At 37.9% G+C, this 22,825-nt stretch overlaps 1 protein-coding gene across 3 annotated transcripts; it reads right to left on the reverse strand.

Annotated features, from left to right (window-relative positions):
- Window positions 1–7,681: 7,681 nt before the first annotated feature.
- elmod1 (ELMO/CED-12 domain containing 1) lies at window positions 7,682–21,197 on the reverse strand. 3 transcript variants are annotated; one of them, XM_036588623.1, is made up of 12 exons: window positions 21,096–21,197; window positions 20,618–20,677; window positions 18,771–18,916; window positions 18,499–18,527; window positions 18,194–18,291; window positions 17,471–17,600; window positions 17,189–17,322; window positions 15,209–15,277; window positions 13,998–14,021; window positions 13,636–13,686; window positions 11,317–11,450; window positions 7,682–9,616 (listed from the first exon to the last, which is right to left on the reverse strand). In XM_036588623.1, exons 2-12 carry the CDS (start codon window positions 20,632–20,634, stop codon window positions 9,441–9,443), a joined length of 1,008 nt encoding a protein of 335 aa, XP_036444516.1. In that variant the 5' UTR covers window positions 20,635–20,677; window positions 21,096–21,197; the 3' UTR covers window positions 7,682–9,440. The 3 variants fall into 3 exon arrangements, with proteins under 3 accessions (XP_036444516.1, XP_036444517.1, XP_036444518.1); XM_036588624.1 differs by having other exon boundaries at window positions 21,055–21,169; XM_036588625.1 differs by lacking the exon at window positions 13,998–14,021.
- Between the last annotated feature and the right edge of the window lie 1,628 nt (window positions 21,198–22,825).

The raw sequence follows: 22,825 nt of genomic DNA on the forward strand, positions 1-22,825 counted from the left end.
CATATATATATATATATATATACACACACACACACACACACACACAAATGGTGTTCACGTTTGAAATAAGTAAATTCAAAGCATTTGTTTTTCCAGTGTAGACATGAGGAGCTGTGCTGTGATGGGTATCCTGACAGCGAGTCCACACCTCCTCTTTAGCCCATGACTCAAAATAATAGGGATTGTCCCTTAACAACAATGGCAGTCATTAAAACGTACGCAGAAAGTATTCATTAAAACGTGTGGATCCACAAGACAGCTGAATAACAGCTAGGTTGATGAAAGGCAAATTTGCTGTGCACAGTATAAATACACTAATGCCTAACGATCAGCCTCAGGGCAACCCCCCAATCAAGAGTGGGTTTCTACTTAACTGTGGAAGAGGCTTCCAAAAGGCTAGGGATTTCTCTTGCCTGGTCTTACAAAGACTGAGCTCTGATCGATTGTTCTTGCCTGGTTCTCAAAGGTTTGCACCATTTCCTTTGCAATGTTTTCTTTGCCCAAATAACAAAGAAAGCCACTAAACCTTTAGCTTAGCGTAGCTGGTGATCCTGGTGGAAAAGAGGCAGACCATTACTGGACGATTTACATGGTCAGAGGAGGGATCATGTAGAAGATTATGCTCATTGTTTTCTCACTCACTGTTGCATAAGTTTTCTTTAGGAAGCTCCCTTTCCAAGGCATGCCCTGAAGGAGTATAGCTTTAAAGCTGTTGCAGATATCTCCAGATGGACTGTATGTGCAAAAAGTGTCCAGACACACCTTCTAATTAGCAAATTCAGCTACTTTAAGGTGCACCCACTGCTGACACAGATGTTTAATTGCACAGCTTATATAATTCCCATAGAAAAGTACTGCCAGAATGGGACACTCTAGAGCAACCACACAGGAGCCTAAAGTCACCATGTCCACTACTGACGTAACGCCTGGATATTTTTAATAGCTCTGGATTCAGCCTTCTAAACAATAAAACAGCAAAATGAATGAGTGCAACACTGAAGTCACACCAGCTCTCTCTGCTCCTCTTGAGGTGGGTTTACTTACTTCGTCTATTTAAAAGTTCACTTTCTGCATTATGTGGATAAAACAGTAAATCAGCTGAACAGTCCACTCAGCATCAGCTATTCAGACTCCCGTGTGGAGTCACACTGATTATATTCCGTCTGACTAGCTCAGATTACCAACTGCGAGTGTAATGAAAATTAAATGACTCGCGAACGGAGGAAACAGGTGTGTTAAGAAACCACACAGGTTTACCACACAGATGAACCCAAAGCTGACATTTTTAAAGTGTATTTGTAGATTTGAAGACCGGTAGAAAACATCGTCCTGCCCTCTGTCTTCGTATGGGGTGTACTTTAAAGGTCACACAGACACATCTCTCAACAAAAATACCAACGTACACGCTGATAAGCAGCTAGCAGTGGTTGCTAAGCAGTGATTGAATGGCCGAGGAAAATGGGGCGGGTCTTCAGCTGATCTGATTGGCTCAGTCGCTGATGTTAGCAGGCTTGTCTCGTCCGTGCACTGTAGTACGGCGCACGGCTTGTGTCGTGTACTGGATACTGTACTATATACTACTGATAAAGAGTAGCATGCAGTATACAGTATATACAGTACACAGTATATACACAAACACAGCCACAGATTTAGGTTCCCTGGGTCTGTAAGCACTTTCATGTTCATTGTTGTCATGGAGCAGGTGGATCAAATCAGTTGTACTTTACTTCTAGTAGTACATTTGAAAACTGTAATTGGACAGTTGGCACATTAGACCCTCCTCTTTTTAAGCTATTTAACAATGTTATGCCAGTTGACTGTTGGCAAAATAATGACTGAACCAATTCTAAACCGTTCACGACTTAGGAATCTTCTCTAAGCACTGTTTTGTCCATTAAACATAAGAAAACTCCTGAGAACCTGAAGTGAGAACAGTGGCAGTAAGTTAGATTTACTAGGCTCACAGATGTGAAAAGGTGTTATTGAGGAATGTTTAATTAAAACACACGCTATCCTGATTATCTAGAGAGCGGTTGTTTTTATTTCATTCTGAATGCTGGTAAAGTTTTGGAGTACATTATGTGGTAGACATACTCACAGCTTACTGTTGCTAGAAGAAGCAGCTAGACTTTATGTTGTTTACTGTATTTGCCATCACTCATTTTAAATAGATTTCTAATGATAAGTACTATTACAGAACAGTTAAGATCATTAGCAAGCCAACTAAATTAGCCTTCCTTAACTGTTATTATAGATTAAACAGGCCTGTACAATTAAGAAAAACATTATGTGCAAAGATAAATACTAATGCACTCATACATGTGCCATCTTTTGCATGATATTCTTGAGTTTTATTAAAACATGTCCTTTTCAGCATAACATTGCACCAGATAGCTCTAGTGTTAGCATCAGCATTAAATCATCTGAAGGAGTAGACTCTGTTACTCAAAGCTCTGATTTGAAAATCTGTTACTGTCCCAGCTGAGGTTCTCCCTGGTTTTAATATTAACATGCTTTTCCATAGTTCTTTTTGCTTTAAATGGACTTACATACATATTTTCTCAGTTATTAGATGTATTTCAGCACTGAACATATTGCAAATCTAGTTTATTTTTTAATAATAACATGTTTTTAAAAGCGCTCTTCTTTGTTCTGCTCAACTGTAGTCTGCTAGCACAATAACTATGGACACTACAGCCTCCCTCTTACGCACTTCACATGTTTTGTCCCTGCTAAAGTACTTAAAACCTGACCACCAGCCCTGCTAGTGTAAAGTCACTGGGCTTTAGCCAGTGGAGCAATGGAACTGTGATGTCTGGAGTGATGGAGCAGGAACAATCTAACACCTTTAGAAAGAGTTGAAGTGATGATTGTGATGCAGAACCAATCATCCAACATCAGTACCTGAACTCACTAATGTTCCTATGGCTGAATGCAGTCAGATCCTCACAGCAATGTTCCAACATCTAGTGTAAAGATGAGAAGATTAGAGGCTGTTACTGCAGCAAAGAGGAGGCAAACTCCCTGTCAATACCATTGATTTCAGAGGAAACATTAGATGAGCAGGTGTCTACAGATTTGCAGGTGTCTACAGAATGACCCGCAGCCCTGCAGTACCCATCATTTGGTACAGGATGTACAGAAAGCCAAGTACTAACATGCAAGCAGTGGTACATTCAGTACAGTACATTCTGTAGCTTATGTTTTAGTCCACTTCACTATGAATCCATAAACCCACAATGGACTTTCAGTTCTCATCTTCCTCTTCGCTCTTGCTCTTTTCTGATGATTGTGCACTGCAGCTTTCTGTCTTACGCCAACAGACCTTATCTTGCTCCACCTACAGCAGCTAGGAGGACGACACTTCATGCATTGCATACTAATCTCCCATTATTGAATATGTGGATTTCCAGCCTGCTCATTATTGCCGCCCATGAAAGCTCTCCTGCAGGGAGAGAAACCAGCAGAGCATGGTCAGACACGAGCTCTAATACGGTGAAGTGTCCAGTCCAATTCTCAGGATTGTTTTCATGTTTAATGATATTAAAAAAAGTGTTTGCAGAAACACTGTGGATCATTAAGCCCATACGCAAATACACTTTAGAAGGAATCTAATTTGAATTAGCTTTTACTAAAGAACCATTTCAAACACGAATCAAATTTGAGTTACACCAGTAATTCAGTATTATAGTAAATAGCTGTAGTTCTGTCATCATGTGATCCAAATAGATGGTCAAAGTGACCCTGCTGCAGGAAATTCAAGGTCAGAAAGCAGTGACCTGAGCATAAAGGTCAATCGATGTTAGGATGCGCATTCTTCATTTCATGGACACCTTGCTGAAAGGCAAAAGCTCTATGCTGCAAATAAATATTGCAGAGCGGCAATGTTTGGAGAGGGGGAGGAATAAGAAGCCCTCCTCCTCCAACAGATGTTACTACATATGTCAGAACTGAGAGAGAAGCACTAATGACCTTCAGGGGAAAAAAAGGAACTGGAGGACCTCCTTAGGAACTGCAGTTTCTTTGTGCACCTTCTGCTCTGATTTCATGTACGCTGTGTTGCCAGTTTATTAGATACGTATAGGTGCACTTGATAAACAAACAGGTACTTACTGTACCCCCTCTGTTAATGTGACATTTGTCAGTTATCCTCTACTCTGTATGACAATAGAAGGAGACCACTATTAGTAAGCTGGCATATGTATAAATATATTTATGATAAAAATTAAGCAAGGTTTTATGGCTGCCTGAGTCAGGGCTTCCATTTTCTGGTGTTAAATGTTGTTGTGGACCTAAATTTCTCCAATTTTGGGTATTGAATTTTGTTGTGGACCACAATTATTCCATTTTCAGGTGATGACTGTTGTTGTGGACCTATTTTATTTAATTTTTTGGTGTTTAAGGTTGTTGTAGATCTAAAATATTCAATTTTTTTGGTGTTGAATGTCAATGTGGAATGTGGCTGTCGGCCTATTTTTCTCCATTTTCTGGAGTTGAATTTTATTGTGGACCTAAAATATTCTATTTTCTGGTGTTAAATGGTGCTGTGGACCTATATATATATTTTTAATATTATTTTTTGGTGTTGAATGTTGTTGCAGACCTAAATTATCCCATTTTCTGTTGCAGGATGTTTTATGAACCTACGTTTTTCCATTTTCTATTGTTTGATGTTGGCAGCAAAAATTGATTCTATGTTCTGTTGTTTAATGTTGATCTTGGTATGAATTTCATAAGAAGCCACGGCAAGCTTGAGGAATATTGATTAGCTACCCAGTTGACTAGCCACCACTGACGCACTGCTGAGGAGCTGAGGTCATGGGGAGGTCCACACAAAGAACCAGCTTTTCTTTTATCATGCCATGCTCCTTGCTCACCATCTACATCAAGCTGTGGAGCTGCAGCAGGCCCTCTGGTCCACCCCCTTAGCCTCAAAATGGCAGGCGTTCGAGGGGGGGAAGGAATGGGGGGGCTAGGGAAATGCAGTGCAGCCCTGAGCGGTGGACTATTTTCATCCATTCACTCCAGCTAGGTCGCATCCAGTCACTGACTTGTGGATTATACAATCTAGACTACACCCTGGTTGAAGCTACAGGAGGCATTTGAATGATTTATTGTGTGTAATTGGTGTTCGGTTAATAGAGAGATGGCGCTGTGTCTGCTGTAAGTAATTTCCTCAGCTTTCTTGTCATGCTTTAAGTGCTCTTAATGCTTCCTGACACCCCTGTCATAAAATGTTTGGACATTATGCTAAGCACTGTCATTGGCCCACACCACAATAAGGCACATGTGTTGAAAAGTGGGACCATGCGTGTGACAGACTGCGTCTGATGTCAGATCAGCTGTCAAGTGGCATTAGTGCTTCTCCATCTAGACTGCCTGCTTCACTGAGCGATAGGACAAACATATAACATTCCTGTCAGGCCTCAAATCCACATGCACCCGCAGTGAGACTTGTGTACATTGCTGCCTAAAGCCTGAGGACCGAGCATAATGTGTTTTGTAATCTTGTGTTTCATATTGGACTATAAAATGTACACCATTGTTCCTGAATATGTTCAGCGCAGTGCTACACCACACAAGTGTGTAAGTGAAAGAGCCTTTGAAAAGTAAGGAACAGCTCCTCTGCTGCGTGGAAATTAATGAGAAATATTCCATAGCCAATGCTACCCCCTTGTGTGAAATACTGGTATTTCTCTAAATTTGATCAACTCCTGCACATATGTGTGAGGCTGAGCTCTTCAGCACTTCATGCTTTTATCTAGTTTTCACTTGTATGTATGATGGATCATCGGGATCTACTCCAATGTCGCTATAAAACCTCCACAATGATAGAAATGAACCAATTGCTATGATTTATTACTATTATTATTGTTGTGGTTATAGGTATTATTATTTACCTCGTAATGTGCTCATCCAAAATGTTTTATTTCTGTAGTTCTCTGAGCTTGCTTGACCCAAACTGATTTTGTTTGTTTGTTTTATTTATTTTAGTCCTAGTCTTTTGGTAACATGCACATAGTCAAATGGACACTGTTAGATGTTTACCTGAACACAATCTCATCACTTCAGACTTGTAGAGAAAAAAGTTTTGCTTGTTTTTGTTATTCATATTAACCATAGTTTTTTAAGAATTATTTGTTGTGATTAATTTGCTTTACAACATTTCATTTTGGGAGCATTTTAAATGGCTGTACTTTGAATTAAATCATGTTTGACTCTTCTGCAGTGTGCCTAACAGTGACTAACCAGTGTAACTAACGGTTCCATTTCTTTAAATAGGGAAGAGCAGGGTTGACTGGCACATTGATAACTTTTGGGTGAGCTGGGGGAACTCACACAAAAAATGATTTCCCTCTTGACCAGCATTCATCCACTGTATGAAAAGCTGTGCCACAAGAGCTCTGCTATTGTCACAAAAACATTATATTATGTGCTGCATACATATTTAATAACATACACTCCTGTTGAAAAGTTTGAACAGCCCTGATAAAATTGTTTTGTTGATATTTTAAGTGAAAATAAGTTAACACTCTAAGTTATTCATCTACAGAGAACAAGCTTAAATATAGCATTTATTCATCAAATTTTAGTGCACGTTTGCTATTTATTTGCTTAGTTTAACATGTTAGAAAAATGAAAACAAAATATGAAATGTGCCATAACAGGCCACATTTTATGCTTTTTTTTTAATTTAGCAAATTAGCAATAATTGGGAATTAAAAATGTGCAGCAGTGTGTTCTCTGTAGAGGATATGTTAACTTATTTTCACAACTATACAAAATAACACAGTTAAGTACAGCAGCTGTCTCACTGGTTACATTAAATTTAAATTAAATTTCGGTTCAAGCCTGGTCTATTTCAAGATGGTCACATAACTTTGAACCTAAACTATTTATGTATTACTTTAATGTACATTTTATCTTAACAGGTGAATGTTTAATTCCTTATATAGAAAAAAAGACTTCATAATAAACTGTTTGTTTTAATATAGGCTAATGGAAGCAGAATTTAGTGGCTGAGCTTTATTTTTCTTCTTATTGTTTTTCAATACAAACCAATAAACAAATAAGTGAAACATTCCTAATGTTTAATTGATTCTAAAACCTTCTTTGGTTCCAATGAATGTTTATTAGTTTGGTTATTGTATAATTTTAGAAAATATTGCTTTATTTTCTGTGCCAACCAAACCAATGTTGAAAGATCATGAAAGCTCTTGAGTCCAGATAATCCTTTTCTGACATTCATAGTGTCTGTTTTTTAGCTACAATGTTCAACTGTTATTTGCAACTGGGTTATTCTAATGTATATGGTACGCCTGGGATATACAGCAGCCAACCCTGCTCTCTACTACTGTATACAAGTCTATATCCTGTTCATTCATCTATACAGTGTCAGGTGGGTCTTCTAGCAGTAAGTTAGAATTAATGTTGCATGTCCTGCTAATCTATCGTTAAGTACAGAAAATAACCTCAAACTGACAGTTGGTAGAAGTGGTTTGCAGCTTACTCTCTTACTTGAGTAGCTTCTGAAAGCCTATTTTTATTTAAGTAGATTTTCTCTGAAGTGACATTATTGCAGTTCCGCCACTTTATCTGTCACATTTATATCAGCTCTTGTACTTTTTATGCCTTTTTTTCCTTGTTTGTTTTTGTGTATACCAGAGTCTGACTCAGTGTATAACGTTTTTCCATATCGTCTTTTTATTACACTGAGCTTTGATAATGACTTTAAAAAGCACCCCTTTCACACAGCGCAAGTGATTCACATCACATAAGCTGCTGGCCACTAGAAAGCTTCCTATACTGATCCAATACAAGAAAGACAGAGCGAGAGAGAGACAGACGACAACAGTTACAGTATGAATTCAGCCATGCACACTGATGAGTTTTTATATGTTGAAAATCTAGTTCATCTCTTAAGCAGTATATACAGCAAGTGCTTCTAACTCCTCTATATAGGTGCCATTAACATCATTTTTAAAGCCTTACAGATTTTCAGTATTTATCACAGTAGCTTACTGATTGTAGTTCATAAACAGAGACCACCACATAGCGCACTGATATCTGAAAGAAAAAAGGCCTAATACTGCTAAACGCAAAGACATTCACAGTATAAATAACTTACATTAGTTAATAACATTGCATTGAAATGAACTGAGTGACATTCTGGCAAATTTCCATTAGACCAAAGCAGCGTGTGATAAACGTAAAAGCAAACAAAGGAAAACTCACAGGCAAAACTGTCACCATGCAAACCCTGTGACCGTTCACAAATTTAAAGGGTCTAGAAGACATAAAAGAATACAGGCAGCATAAAAAAAACATGCATACGGGTAATAACACACAATAAATTATTAGTTGAGACCAAAAAAGGAGCAATAAAAAGCAAAATGACTGCAGATAGCAATGGATTCTCAGTGCTGTCCATTACGGCTTATTAGTGTCTAAATAACTAAGACTAAGTACTACAGGCACCAGCTGTGCAAAAGAAATAAACAATACTGAGCGGTCGCTTATTGCTTTGGTGGCTTGAACAAAAAACGCAACATTCGATGATTTTACATCAATACGAAAACACAAATAGTGTTTAAAACAATCATGAGTTGCGCATGATCACATTCACAAAATGCTCACTTTTTATAACAACCATTTTGGCAGGTAAATATGTTTTTAAGCTCCACTTCTTGGCAACAAATGTTCTCTACTTTGATATTTGACAGAAAAATGTGAAAAGTACAGATGGAGGTGACCTGAGTGAATGGTCACATTATTAATGGCTGAAAAGACTTTTCTATTCCATTCTGCCTAGATAGGCATGTTTTATTCTCATGTCATGTCTTATTTCTTCTAAAACACCTCTGTGTGTGCTACAGTATGTCTACACAGTAAAGACCACTTATCTCTAAATGCATTTGATATCAATGCAAGATCAATGCAAGTCATTCCTGCTGGCTGAGTAAATGCCACTACCTCTAATTCACAATGGCTCTTTGTACATGGACTAACAGCTCCACCTACTGGTAGATAGGGAGTTGTGCCACCTACGAGCGATGCTGAATGTCTCTGATTAACACAGCAGGACACATTAAAACCATGCTGACCATAGCCAATATACCTTACAATCGTTGTTGCTGCATTCAATGCTAAGGAACCCAGTGGCTTGACTATAATGTGGTGCAGTGAGATGCACTATTACAATCACCATGGTCTTCAGTGCTGGTGATCTGAGCTAACCACACATCTGGGCAGGTGTGTGAGAGGGGGGCTGTTCAAGCATGTATACTGACTTGTGTTTGTTGTGTGTGTGTAGGGGTGAAAGAGACTCCACACAGTTGGCAGTGATGAGAAGAAGCTAAGACAGAAGCTCAGGAATGGAGAGATGAGTCAGGGTCGAAGGGTCAGATGAACAGCTACAGGTTAAGGGGTCAGATGGGCAGCTACAGGTTGACCAGGTGAAGGTCAGAGGCAGTGAAATGGGGACACAGTGCCATGTTGGGATTCTTCAGCTGCTTGAGGATGCGCTTGTGGAACTTGGAGCGCACGCGGTTAAACTCCATGATGTCACACGGATCCTCCTCGATCCAGAACCTGTGGAACTCCTGCATCAGGTAACCTACCGAAAACATCATAGTGAGATAATTAAGACTGAGGGTATCCAAGACATTAATATATTACAGAAAGAAAAGGGAACCAAGTATGAGACTTAAAAATGTCAGTCTTGCACTTTTGAGCCCGCAACGTATCACTGCTGTATCCATGTTTATTGTTTTAATTTTTTTCATAATTTGAAAATGCCAGCTGTTCTGTACATGAAAATGTACATGAAAAAAATGATGATGAGTGGACTAACAGAAATGCTGCCCAATTACTTGTAATAAAATCTTTTTACATTAACTTACATTAACAGTTAAGACTGTTCTTTTTCCTTAAAACAGTTATCATTTTGGTAGTTTTGGAGGTTTTGCTTGGACTGTGAGGATATGCATGGACTGTAATAAAAACATAGTTTTTTAAAAAGAACTATTATTTTGCTTATTATTAGGCATTCATTTTTAATGTATTCCTTAGATTTTTTTATCTTAAAAAAAAAACATTGTAAAATATTACATTAATATTTTCAATAAAAAACAAATGTCAGAACCCAAAACATAACTGGATTTGCTGTTACAAGGTAACATGCACTTTACGTACAGTATTGAAGGGCCCAAGGTTGAAGCTAAAGCATTAGCCATAAAACAGTTGCTAAACCTATTTAGCTACAGTACCCTTAAAGGTGAATTCCACAGATTTTTCTGCACATTTCAGTCTTTGAGATGTAAACAAAGTCACTCAGAATGGTCTGACATGAAATGCTTTCCAGAGAAATTTACACTGAATTTCTTTACAGGGGTGGTAATAGGAACCAGTGGATTGTAATATCTACAACACAGATATGCCATTTACTATGCAAAAAAGCCAGTGAACCTTCACGTCTTCTGAGTTTTCATATGTAATGTTTCTTTTTTTGACTATTTTGCCTCTCCGACATGAATGTATGTAAAAAATATGTTTTAGGACAAAACCTCATCTAAGAACTATCGTTAAGCAATGTCTCAAACATCGTCTTGACTTCTGTTTTAATCGTCTGTTTCTATTGTTTTATGCAGTGATAGGCAGCACAGTTCAGCAGAGTTTTATTTCTAACAGTGTTTAAAAGGTTACAGACGCGACAGCTGATTGTCGACTTCAATCAAATAAGTTAAGATTTCCTAACTTGAGATAAGAAAAGATGCTGTAAGATAAGATTCTTAAATTAAGATAAGATTTGCTTCTGTAATACGAATCTGAAAAAAATCTTATCTTGACCTGTCAGATCTTAAGTTAAGACAAAAAGATAAGAATTTTCTGTAATATGTGATCAATATCTGTAATCAAGTCTGACTCATTTCCCTAGAATGGAGCATTTTACATCAAACCACTGATCGACTTTGTTGATTCAATTATGCACACATTCAAAACAAATGGAGGGATTTCCCTTTAACTGATAGCTAATAGTGCCAAGTACCAACATTAGTGAAGTTTGCTTATAAAAATTTGATTGATTTTAAATGATTATGTCTGAAAACGCCAGGCAAATACTTGTGGGAGACCACTAGGAACATTTAAGATGCGATAATGAAACTAAAAGATTATAGGCTAATGTAACTTCAATTAATGACAAAAAGCCTTATGCACAGTGAGGGTGAATTGTGCCTGTCGTAAAAATATTATTCAAACAACTGATCTAGATTAACCTGGGCATACATTACTAAGAAATAGACTGTTTCCACGTACAGAAGGTCTGCTGGAAGTGCACCAGGCTGGACATCTCTGGCGCCACATTGTACAGATGAGTCTTCAGCGCTCCGCTCACCAGCAGCGAGTAGGCCAGGTCCGTGATGTTGATGCCAACGATGGCGAAGGAATATCTGCAGCACAGCACACTGAGCTCAGTGCCTTCAGGCAAAGTGAGGAACAAAAACCAACATATTCTGTTCATAATGTTTAACAGTGCTGTGGGCCAGCTGTGTTTGATGTAAATATATAAATAAATAAAACAGCCCCATGGTTAATGACTCTCTGGTCCTGTAGTCCATTCTGCTTCCATTTGTCCATTTGTGTGCCGCAGTCTGTTCATGACCGTATGTGTGTGTATGGATGCGTGCTACACTGCCTCCATGGTGCACATCAGTGCTAATGCATGCTGAAAGCTGATGACAGGCTCGGGGAGCAGTGCCCTGTTTTGAATCCTCACACAAAGCCTGGAGTGTGGAGACACACTGCCATCCAGACAGGCTTCTACCCACCAAAACAGCCAGCTGCTAATGGCTACTGAGCAGACTGCAGCATTTACAGGAAACCAGAGCTGTAATATAGCCATGAAACTGGACTACTGCTATTGCAATTTCAAGAAGGAAAATGGTGCAAAAAATATTTCTATATATTTTCCTGGGGTATCCACCAATTCAAATAATTAATCATGATTAATCGCATTAATCAAAGCAAGCCTTTTCCGTTTTAAAATCAGTGCATTCTGTTACAGCTAGAGGAGTGGACAAAATATGCTTTGTTACAATGTCTTTGTTACTTTTCATTATTTCGATAACATTATTTTCATCACACAAAAACATGAATGTGATGGCAACAGTGGCTGCATGTTCAACCAATGAGTGTATAGACTGTTGTATGCAAACGTTTGCTCACTACTGGCCAGATTATATATTATATTGAATTTTTTTTTTTTTCAGTGAAAAGAAATAAACAAACCTTCTGCAGCAAACTATTCTAAAATATAAGATTTTTCTGCAAATGTTAAAGCTGCACTGTGTAAGAGTTGGATTGGGAGATCTCTCCAACGTGCAGAGAGACATAACATCAGTTCTGCTCTCGACCCCAAAAGCAGATGAATCAGATTGTCACCCAAAACTTGGTGAATGCAAGTGAATTATCTACTATTGTCATAATTTCTTTATTAGCATAATGTTTCACATTTGAGACCTAAACATCAAGCCGGACCTTGTTTTTAGAGCCTAAGTGTGTGACATTGACTTCCTGACTTCTGAATGATTATTTCAGGCTTTACAGGGTGACTTGCAGTAGTGCATGCACACCATATTTTGAGTCCAAATTGAGTCCAAAATTCTACTTCTTTCAATTTTAACCACAACATTGTACATACGTCCTAAGTGAAATGTGCAAATTAACAACTTTGAATTAAAGTTGTTTAGGATCTTGTTAAAGCTGTAGGAGCTGAAGGTGGCTTCCTGTTCGCCAGCTTGTTTTGTGAATTTAATTTCTGTTCCACTCCATCTTGACTGGTGCTGCTGTTACACTCTGGCACCTGTACAAGCTGCAGCATTTTAGGCAGAAAAGGACATTCGATTAAGAAGCTGGTGAATAGGAAGAGAACTTCAGCCTTGTTTAAAAATTAGTATCGACCCATGTTGGGCTTTGGTTGGGCCTTCAGAAAGAAAGTTGTAGGCTCCATGGAAAAGGTATAAAAAGTGCCGACATCCTCTTCGCAGCCTAGAACAGTACATTTCTGCTCACAGTCTGCCATTTCTTGGTGTTTCTCCATTATGGTATGCAAATTTTGGAGGCATAAATATTGATGAGTGAAGACTGTTACATAACAGGATTTTGGAATCGGGCCGTTTTACCGCCCACTATTGCAAATGCGGGATTTGTATTTGAAGAACGAAACAACAGTGTTTGAGGTTCATGGTGTGTCAGTCCCATGTACCATACTCTCCTTATTTACCAATGCCAATGTAAATACAGTTTTCCATTCTGTGGCACCTTTAATGCACTAAATTCTTCTTCTTCTTATTATTATTATTATTATAATTTAAAGTTAACCAAATTTAAATTAAATTAGTGTGTACACATTTACAGAAAAAAGTTTTTTATATAAATTTCTATATGATTGTTTCAGTCTGTTTCTAGACATTTTTACTAATAGAATAAGATAAAATTACTTAATGTTTAGAAACAGAGTGAAGCCATCATATAATGAGAAATATCAGATTTAGATCACTAATTAAAATGATTTTGCTTGCCAAGGTATCTTGTTTTTTGCAATTTGTACATGTGCAATGGGCCTGCACTACTTACCCAATCGCTTTGTCAAATTTCTTCTTTTCCCAATCAGCTTTGCTCATCTTACTGTGGGCAAACAGAAAGTGTTAGACAACAGTGAAGAATGTCTACACTGCCAATCCTCCAAAAGCTTTTCAAACACTGAATAGATTCCATCCAAATACAGAGAAAAAAAAACATGCAGAATGTGACACAAACAGAAGAATGAGACAGGAGAAAGCATTCACAGCTACTAACCAACGTTACAATGGAGCATAATGTCTTGTGTTTAAGGTGAGGTGAGATTGGAGATTAAGAGATAAAGGGAAAAATACAGCGATTAGATTAATACAAAATTATAAAATGGAGTTCTTACTGAGAGAGAAAAGATGGAGTACCTGGCTTCCTCTTTGGAAATGGTCCTGCACATGACAAAGTGATGACAAGAAATAAAACGAGAAAAAAAAGAAAAGGAACGTGTTGATATGCGTGACATGTGGTGACAGAGCATGCTAAACGTGTGAACGACCGAAGAGCATCAAATCTCATCCAAAGACACCTAACAGTGACACTACTGTAAAAACAATGTGATATGTATGGATAATGTTTGAAACAGAACAGGTGAGGGACATGTGCTCTGCCTGAACAGAAAGGTCATTTTATTTTGTAAAGTAGAAGGAAAGACCCAATTTCATAATTTCTAACGTTAAAGTGAACAGCTATTTAGTTGGCTATAAGCAAAAGACAAAAAAACAACAGAAAATTACAATGTTCATAAGAAATGGCATTTGTAAACTATCTGGTTATCTATTCTGTCATCAGTGTATGCTTACTCTATTAGAACAAAAAAAAAAAACTTACATTACATTTTTCAAAATTTCTGCATAATTCATTTGGTTGAGATGTACACAAAGTCACTCAGAGTGGTCTGATGTGAAATGGTGTGTAGAGAAACATACCAATTCAGATCCTTAACAAAAGAAACCAGGGGTGGCGATGCCCACAATGCAAATATAGCAATTTTATTTACTCTTTAAAACGACCAGTGAACCCACGTGTCCTCTGAGTTTTTATATATAACACTGATAATGGTAAAATAATGGTAAATCTGAAAAAATGTTTTTTATGGTTATTATTTTGCCTTACAATGCCTTTCATGTACTTCTCTACCATAAATGCATTTTAAAAAATACATTCTAGATCAAAACTTTATCAAAATACAATCATAAAACTATGTCTCAGGCTTCAAGCAATGTACTCATAACTATTCTATGTAAAAACTGCATGTAAAAATACTTTTGTATTGTATTTTACGTCTGGTTCCTATCACCACCATTGCAAACAATTCTCTAGAAAACCACATTTCACATCAGACCTCTCTGGATGACTGTTTACATTTTAATGTTTTAATTATGCAGAAAAACAAACTGATGAAATTCCTTTTAATCCTGTGATGTAATTTCAGATATGCTGGCCTGTTCTCTGCTTCTTGAATACCATCTAAGCTGAGTTCATATTTCTCTGTATTATGAAATGAAGAAGTTGATGACGTGTCTACACGTTGATTTAAGCAGGAGGCTCAGGCATGTGACAGTGAGGAGTATCTGACCTGTGTTTGGGCTGCAGAGAATCATGAAGCACTTGGAGAGCAGTGGCTTTGTCATGTTCTGCAAAATACCTATTACAGTGAAGGAAATAAAAAATTATCACAACCTCTGATTAACCAGCATTATAACTGAAAGTAACCAATTCTATTGGTGCCAGCTAAGATAACTGCTGCAATATTTCTGCATTTGCTGCATGTGAACATGGTGGAGACTGCAGAAACACTACAGAAATGTGCATAATAGCAAGTGATGAAACAGTTTTACTACCAGATTTGTTCTTTCACAGATGCACTTCAGACACTTCCTTCAGTGCTCTTATATAACAGGATACAATCCATCTTTCAGCCTACACATTTGGTCACCGGGATTGCTTTTTCTCACAGCCAGTCAGTGTAAAGAACAACACAAAGCATACAGATGCTCACAGAGATGCTATCAAGGCACAGTCAATCAAACAAATTCAGGAGATCAAGAGACCAAACGTCTGTCTGAGATACATACAGTATCCAACAGTGTCCGACATTAATTTGTTGTTATTAAAGACATTCCTGATCACCCATAGCAAACAGTAGCTGGTCTACAATGAGGTTATTACGCATGAGCTCAAAAGTGATTACTTACGTTTTGATATATACCAATTTCATATGAAATTACTCAATTATATATTTCATTACATAAACATTACGCAAGGAATTCAAGTCTGCACTTCTATTTTCCATTTTTGATGTCCAGAAAAGCATGGGGGAAAATGTAAAGAATGGCTTTTCTTTCTGCAAAACAAGACTTCGTGCATAATAATAGTGTTTCATAACTTTTCTCAAATTCAAATCAGTTTGTTTTAATGATCATGGGTGAAGAAAGATCATTATCAAAATACACCATGCTTTTGTTATCAGTGACTTTAACTATGGCTTAAGGTTTAAGGATCTTAAAGCATTGTATGTAGGGAACATAACTGGAAATGCACAATGATATCTGAATCATTGAAGTATTCAGATAATTGCTTAAAAACAAGATTGATATCAGATAGATGTTTAGATTTGACTAATACAAGGTGATTCAAAAAGATTCATCTGATTTCAAAACACCATATTTTTACAACCGTGGGGCGCCTAGGAACCAATTGAAAGAGGGGGTCATAGAGTTTCTGACTGTCACCGGAAGATGGCTCCCTTAAGTCTGTGAGGAGATGCGACCCCTGAGCAGAAAGTGTTTTGTTTTTTGTTTTTTGTGTTTCTCCATTTCGTCGGCAGTGAACCTCTAACAGCTCAGAGCGTTCGTCATTAGTTCCACAACACTGGATGATCTCCGAAATCACACTGAAAGAGCCGTGAGTGCAGCGACACCCGACATGCTCAATCGAGTATGGGATGAATTTGACTATGGTGTTGATGTTGTCCGTACAGCTGGAGGAGGCCATATTGTAAAATTTCATATTAAACGTTATGCTCGCTTAAACCATTTACAATTTACTGCATTGTTCTGTAATGATTTACAAGTGAAATAAATCATTTCAAAATAGGATCAATCATTTTAAATCACCCTGCATTTTAAAACGATATTTGATGATATATTTATTATAGTGTAGAATGTTTAGCAGAATTTTTAGGTAATGCTGAGCCAAATGTCTGCATTTCATTCATTTCGTAATTGTATAAAAATAAGGGCTATATTATTCCTTATTTCTATTTCAAATGGATGTAGTCTCAAATTCTACATTTTATAAAAGTTTATGAGTCAGTATTGTGATGTCCATAAAAATTTTGGAATATCAACATCAGCCTTTCCCATGTCAGTTCATCCATAAGCACAATGAGAATAACACAAGTAATTAAATCTGTTTGTAACTGATTACACCAAAATGTTCCTTCATTATGAGCCAGCTGTTGCTGTGGTAAACAATTTGTCAATTGATACTTTTGCACTAAAACTAAGCCGGATCGACCATGTTTAAACATTCCATTCCCAACAGACACACTCACAGTAGGTTGTGCAGACCCAGTAGACCCATGCCCCTAAAGTCAGTCTTAGGGTCACTGCCTTGGAAACCAATCTCACACCACTGCTTAGAGATGCGTCCAGTGAGGGGAGATTCAGGACGGAGTGCCTTCCAGAGCTGGACAAGAGAGAAGAGAAACCTCACTTACAATGATCTAGCGCAGAGTGATGAATGGTGCTTTGGCTCTAACCCGAATAAATATTTATGACTTTTATCTCCCAAAGTATTAGTGGTATGAATTCAGATCATCTATCAGTGCCGATACCTTCATAAGCATCTCCTCATGCTTTGGATTTTCACAGTCGTACGGTTCCCTGCGCAGCTTCTCCACCTCCAGCACCAGGTTCCTGTAGCCCACGATCTGAAAGAGGCTGGCCTGGAGAGAGATGGCAAGTCTGGGGAGAAGACATTCATATTAGAGTTGAAAGGAAATTAGGTCTCTTTTACATTTGGTCATTTCGTGTAACTTGTATCTGGACTGTATAGGTTGCTGCCTCAAAAACTGCAATGTTGCATGCTGTCGTTCATTTACTTACACTTAGAGGGTGGCGTCAGCATTGGTAATCGATATTTACATGAAGACACCTGTTTAGTCTAATTAGCCTCTTGTATTAGTCATGGCAGTCATGAACCATAGGCGTCATGACATAATGTACTGTAATGTACTTACGTAATGTAGTGTACTTACTGTACTTATGTACAGTACTTTGTAAAAGTCTTCATTAATTTATTTCCAGTCAGAACGGCTATTAAGTAAGAATTATATATATATATATATATATATATATATATCATCAATAAACATGTAAACATGTATATACTAAAATGCATCTCAGACCTCCTCCTGAAGTGGCCTGATTGATGTGCGCATTTACACTTGCTTTTTTAGGTCGATAATCCGTATCTGGATATAATCCTGATAGCGAGGACACATGAAACAAGCAGGTGTAAAAGGAGGTTAATGTTTTATGCTGATCTGTTTTCTTACTGTGGATTTGTGTCTGGGGTGATTTTTTTCAGGGCCATGATATCATCTATGGTCTTTTCGACAGCGTCTGGGTGGACACTGACAGCAGACTGGAGAAGCTGTTGAGGCAGAAGAGGTATGCAAGTATTAAGCTAAAAGAAATCTGCTAAAAGAAAAGTTAATGTATGTTTGTGATAAACATTTATGTACATTTATAAAGAACAGATGTCAACGGTTTAAAAGAAAAATCTTATTCAGCGAAAACTGTTGCTGTATCAACATGTGCTGAATGAAAGTGTGACTTTGATCATACTTGTTTCACTCACCTCATTTTTAGAACACTTTAGTGATGACTCTGCAATAAACACAGGCAGTGTTAGAATATCCTATCAATAACCTTCTGGTTCATGAGTTTAACCCCTTAAACTTTGTGTTTATTACAAAGTTTACAAATACAAAGTGTTCTTTTATCTACTATGAAACTAATATGTATGTGTAGGCTATGTGAGAGAGGAATCCAAGTCAGATCCATCCACAGTTTCTAAAAGTTTACGGGGTTAATACAACTACTGCTACAGATCATTGTTTTTTTGTATACCAATCTTGAGGGTCCGGCGAGCTCCAGGCTTGTTGTTATAACAGATACGCTGTAGCTCACATCGTCCTGTCACCTTCCTGATGACAAACTTTAGTCCTCGCCATAGACACTTGCAGTACAGAAACACCAGGAACTGGGTCAACACCCTGGGAGAGCGAGAGAGAAAACCTACACTGAGGAAAAGTGAGAGACTAACAGGCTCCGTCCACCCGGGTATTCTTTCCTAGAATAGAGAGAACTCACCTGAGGATCACTGAGAACTCATTACATTTGAGCAGTCTGAATAGCAACTGGACAGCATCATTATCAGCAATGTGTTCCCTATCAACAATACCGGGGGCTGTTTCAGGAGAAGCATAAAATGAAAATGGATTTTTCCTTCTTCTTTCCTGTCATTTTGGTGGCAGGCTCCTAATGTGAAAGCATGCTTTTTATAGAGGATAAAGAGGCTCATCTGGGACACAGAGGTAAGTGGGCCAGGGGCCGGCCAAACCAATTATGACATTTTGTGGTAAATCAAAGAAGCGCCACTAGAAATGGGTCACTGCGCTGCAAAGCAGCGGGCAATAAAAGAAGCAGCATACTGTATTACCAAATTGATATATTCCATAAGGCATTTGTCTGTCATCTATCCCTCTATCTAATGCTGGGCGATATATTATGTGTACCAGTATATCAGTATTGGTGCCACAATATTTATAGAAACCTTAACTACATGTATGTCATTTGTATGTCATTTGCTGAGTGTTCCAGACTGTGTTAAACAGGTTATCATACTTAAAAAGACAATAAATAGCAACGTTTACAATACTGTGCAAGGTTCCTTTTGGTGTAATATTAAGAGAAGAAAACAGAACAAAACAAGCTACGACACATTTGGAAAATATCACAATACTGAAGTTTATCAATATCGCCCAGCCTTACCTTTACTTACATATTCATCCATGCACCCATGCATCTGTTCAACTATCCACCCATCTATCCATCTATTAATACGAACATCTACCGATCTAGCCATCTATTCACTGCAGCTAAAAGTCAGTGCTATGCTAGTATTCAACCTGTTGGAGTCCAACTGGTGATGAGAGTTATGTTGACAATTACGGTTCATGGGACTGACACGCCTCCTCATTGATACGCAGCAGTAAACCTGAGTGCAATGAAGATAGAATTATCACGTTATAAAAGTACACTTAAAGAAGAAAATGAGGGCTCATACCAGCAGCTTAAGCTACTTCTAAATAGAGGAGGAAGCAGACAACAGAAAAACCATAGCAACAGGTATTCCAACACCTTGTGAATGGTTTCTTTGGGCAGTTCTTTTGCAATAACTGAAAAGAGAACTTCAGTCACTTTTTAACTGAATGGGCACTACTGAATAGGGATAGTGGAAAAATAAATAACACCTGAACAAACTGAATTAATTAGTAATTAATTAGAATTAGAAAGCGTTAATAATGTTTTTGTGTTTAAATTTTAGTAAATGTATGAGCTGGCCTCAGGTATGACCTGCACTGAACACAATGTAGACATTTATGTCATTACAATTTCATTTGTTGTTAATGAGCCATTCAGAAAAAAATGAATTTGGAAGGAGTTAAGCATAGAAAACAAATTCAAAGGTTACAGAACAGCCTGGTCAATAAATCTTGAAGAAATGAACGAACCTATTCCACATTCATAATAACAGAAACCTCTGGCTCAGGAGAAACATCTCCACGTTCTAGCAATGACCTCCATTTTAAAGCTTTAGTTATTCAAAAACTAGCAACATAGACAAGTAGCTTGCTAAACATGTATAATAAACATGTTCGTAGCTGAATTATTTAATGGCACCCGTTTCTTACCTTAAAAAATGCTTCATCTCTCCTGTTTAATGGCCCAGATTCACTTGCTAAGATGCCCACCTGCAACACATCCAAAACCAATGCTAAACCCAGTGCCTCAGTCTACAATACAACAGTATAAATGTCGCCTTGATATTTGTGGACCCTTAAACCATGGCGACTACACCTCAATATGCAGGGACTGACTAGTCAGATAACACATCTCCACATTACAACCACCAAGTTATTTATCGACTTATCTGAGGTGATTCCACATGGAATTAGTTTGATTCAGTACCATATTACAACCTGCCTCGTCGTTAATTAAAAATGACCGTTATGCGGGTCTGATTATCACTGGTTAGGGAAGCCTCGAGGGGATTATTTTCGACGAAGCGCGTATAAAAGTGCTTTTTTTAACAAGCAAAACAACACATGAAGCCTTAAAAAGGCCTTACCAGCACCAGATAAGATAAAGAAACGCAGAGAAGTCACGTACGATTAAAGATGGTCGCTGTGAGGGAAACAGGCTGCAGCTGCTCTAGATGGAAGGTACCTGCTCTTCCTCCATGATGTGCATGTCGCCGAGGCAATGTTCCACCCGCATTCCGGCAAAGCCCCGCCTTTCTGCGCTGTGATTGGCTAGTGGTATCCCCGCCACGTGCGCTGTGATTGGCTAGTGGTTCATAACCGCAAGCATTCTGTAGGGATTCTGCCTGTGAAGTTTTAGCCAATGATGAAGGACGCCGAGCTTGTTGGAAAACAGGTGTGAAAAAAAACACAAACAGGGCAGCTGAGCTCAGTAGCATCGCAATGCAGCCTCTCTAGGCTGGTTAGGAGCTCTGTTACCTGCTGCCTGCTAAGGCCACATGCATACACTGCACACTTGCAGGCGTTTTCTGAGAGGTTTTTTCCTAATGTTAGTCAGAATAACGCGTTCTTCCCTTAGCCAGGAGCAATGTCACATCACATGTCGCTTTATAAAGAAAAAGAGGATGAAAGAATTTTAAAATATGTAGTTTTATGTATTAGTTGGTGTTTACTTGCTGCACTGAAAAACTGACGTTGGACTATCGCAATCACAGGCTCATACTGACTTTACGTTCTCGTGGAGCAGTTTTATAAAACCGAACATCTTATTTATTTGGAATGAGTATTCTTGTGTCTGGTGTAATGTGCTTTTACAAGGCCAACTGACAACTGTTTTTTAAAATGGATAATGGAAAATAAAAAAAAGGTACAGAAGCTCTGTGGCAAGGTCTGCAGTCAACCACTGTCTGCTGATGTGGAGTCTTTGTCTGCACAGTCTGGAGCGCAGCAGGAAGGAGGGATGGAGAATAACATGGACAATTCAAATGTGACTTTTTAAAATTTCGCCTTGGAAAATAATAATAATGGCGGTAATTGTGGCTTAATAATTACTGTCAATAACTTTTGCAAATAGTTGAATTTATACTTTTTATATTTTGTAGATTACATTTATTCTTTAGCTCCATTTCACCGTATTAAGAAGAGACATGACGGATGTAACAATGTTTTCAGTCATCAAGTATTAAACATGACAAAACTCAGACTACTGAGATATATGAAACGTAATCTACAGTACTTTAAATAGGGTAAGTGTAACAAAAGTCCACAAAGCCTGCAGGGTCACACACAGTGTTCTCAAAGAACCCAGCTGACCTCCTTCTGCAGGCCTCATTATGCCAACGGATGGAAATTGACTCAGATATTTTTGATTACTATTATAAAATACATGTAGTCTTTTTCCCTGTAACTGACTTATCAGATTAGGAAACTGTTGCCTCTCCTGGTGTGAAATGTTATGACTGTGTTGAGCCGCTAGTGAGCAATGAGGGATGAGGGGGGAGGAGTGAGACCCCCTGCTGATCTACAAATCACACTTGATGCCAAGACGATCGAGATAACACAGACAGCACAACTGCAGCTTTCATGATATTGATATATATATATATATATATATATATATATATATATATATATATATATATATATATATATATATCGCTGTTTTTGGAAGACAACCTCGTATCTCCAAAATGGTAACTTTACAGGAGAAGGAAAAAACCTACTTTGAATGTAAGTCAATGGAACCAGACTTCTTTCCAAGTAATTTTGGTCCATTCATCATGAAATATACATTGTGACAATGTAAAGACTTTTTCAAATTATGTCAAAAAGTGAAAAACATATTCTTTTAAATTACAA

The sequence above is a fragment of the Colossoma macropomum genome, unplaced genomic scaffold, assembly GCF_904425465.1.
Source record: "Colossoma macropomum unplaced genomic scaffold, Colossoma_macropomum, whole genome shotgun sequence".
Classification (NCBI taxonomy): Eukaryota; Metazoa; Chordata; class Actinopteri; order Characiformes; family Serrasalmidae; genus Colossoma; species Colossoma macropomum.

Bases quoted from the DNA above. Each gene is read 5' to 3' on its own strand.
- elmod1 (XM_036588623.1), bottom strand. The intron at 17,323-17,470 runs GTATCGGCACTG...TCTCTTGTCCAG, and splicing joins ATGAGGAGATGCTTATGAAG to CTCTGGAAGGCACTCCGTCC. The intron at 15,278-17,188 runs GTGAGTGTGTCT...TCACTGTAATAG, and splicing joins CTGGGTCTGCACAACCTACT to GTATTTTGCAGAACATGACA.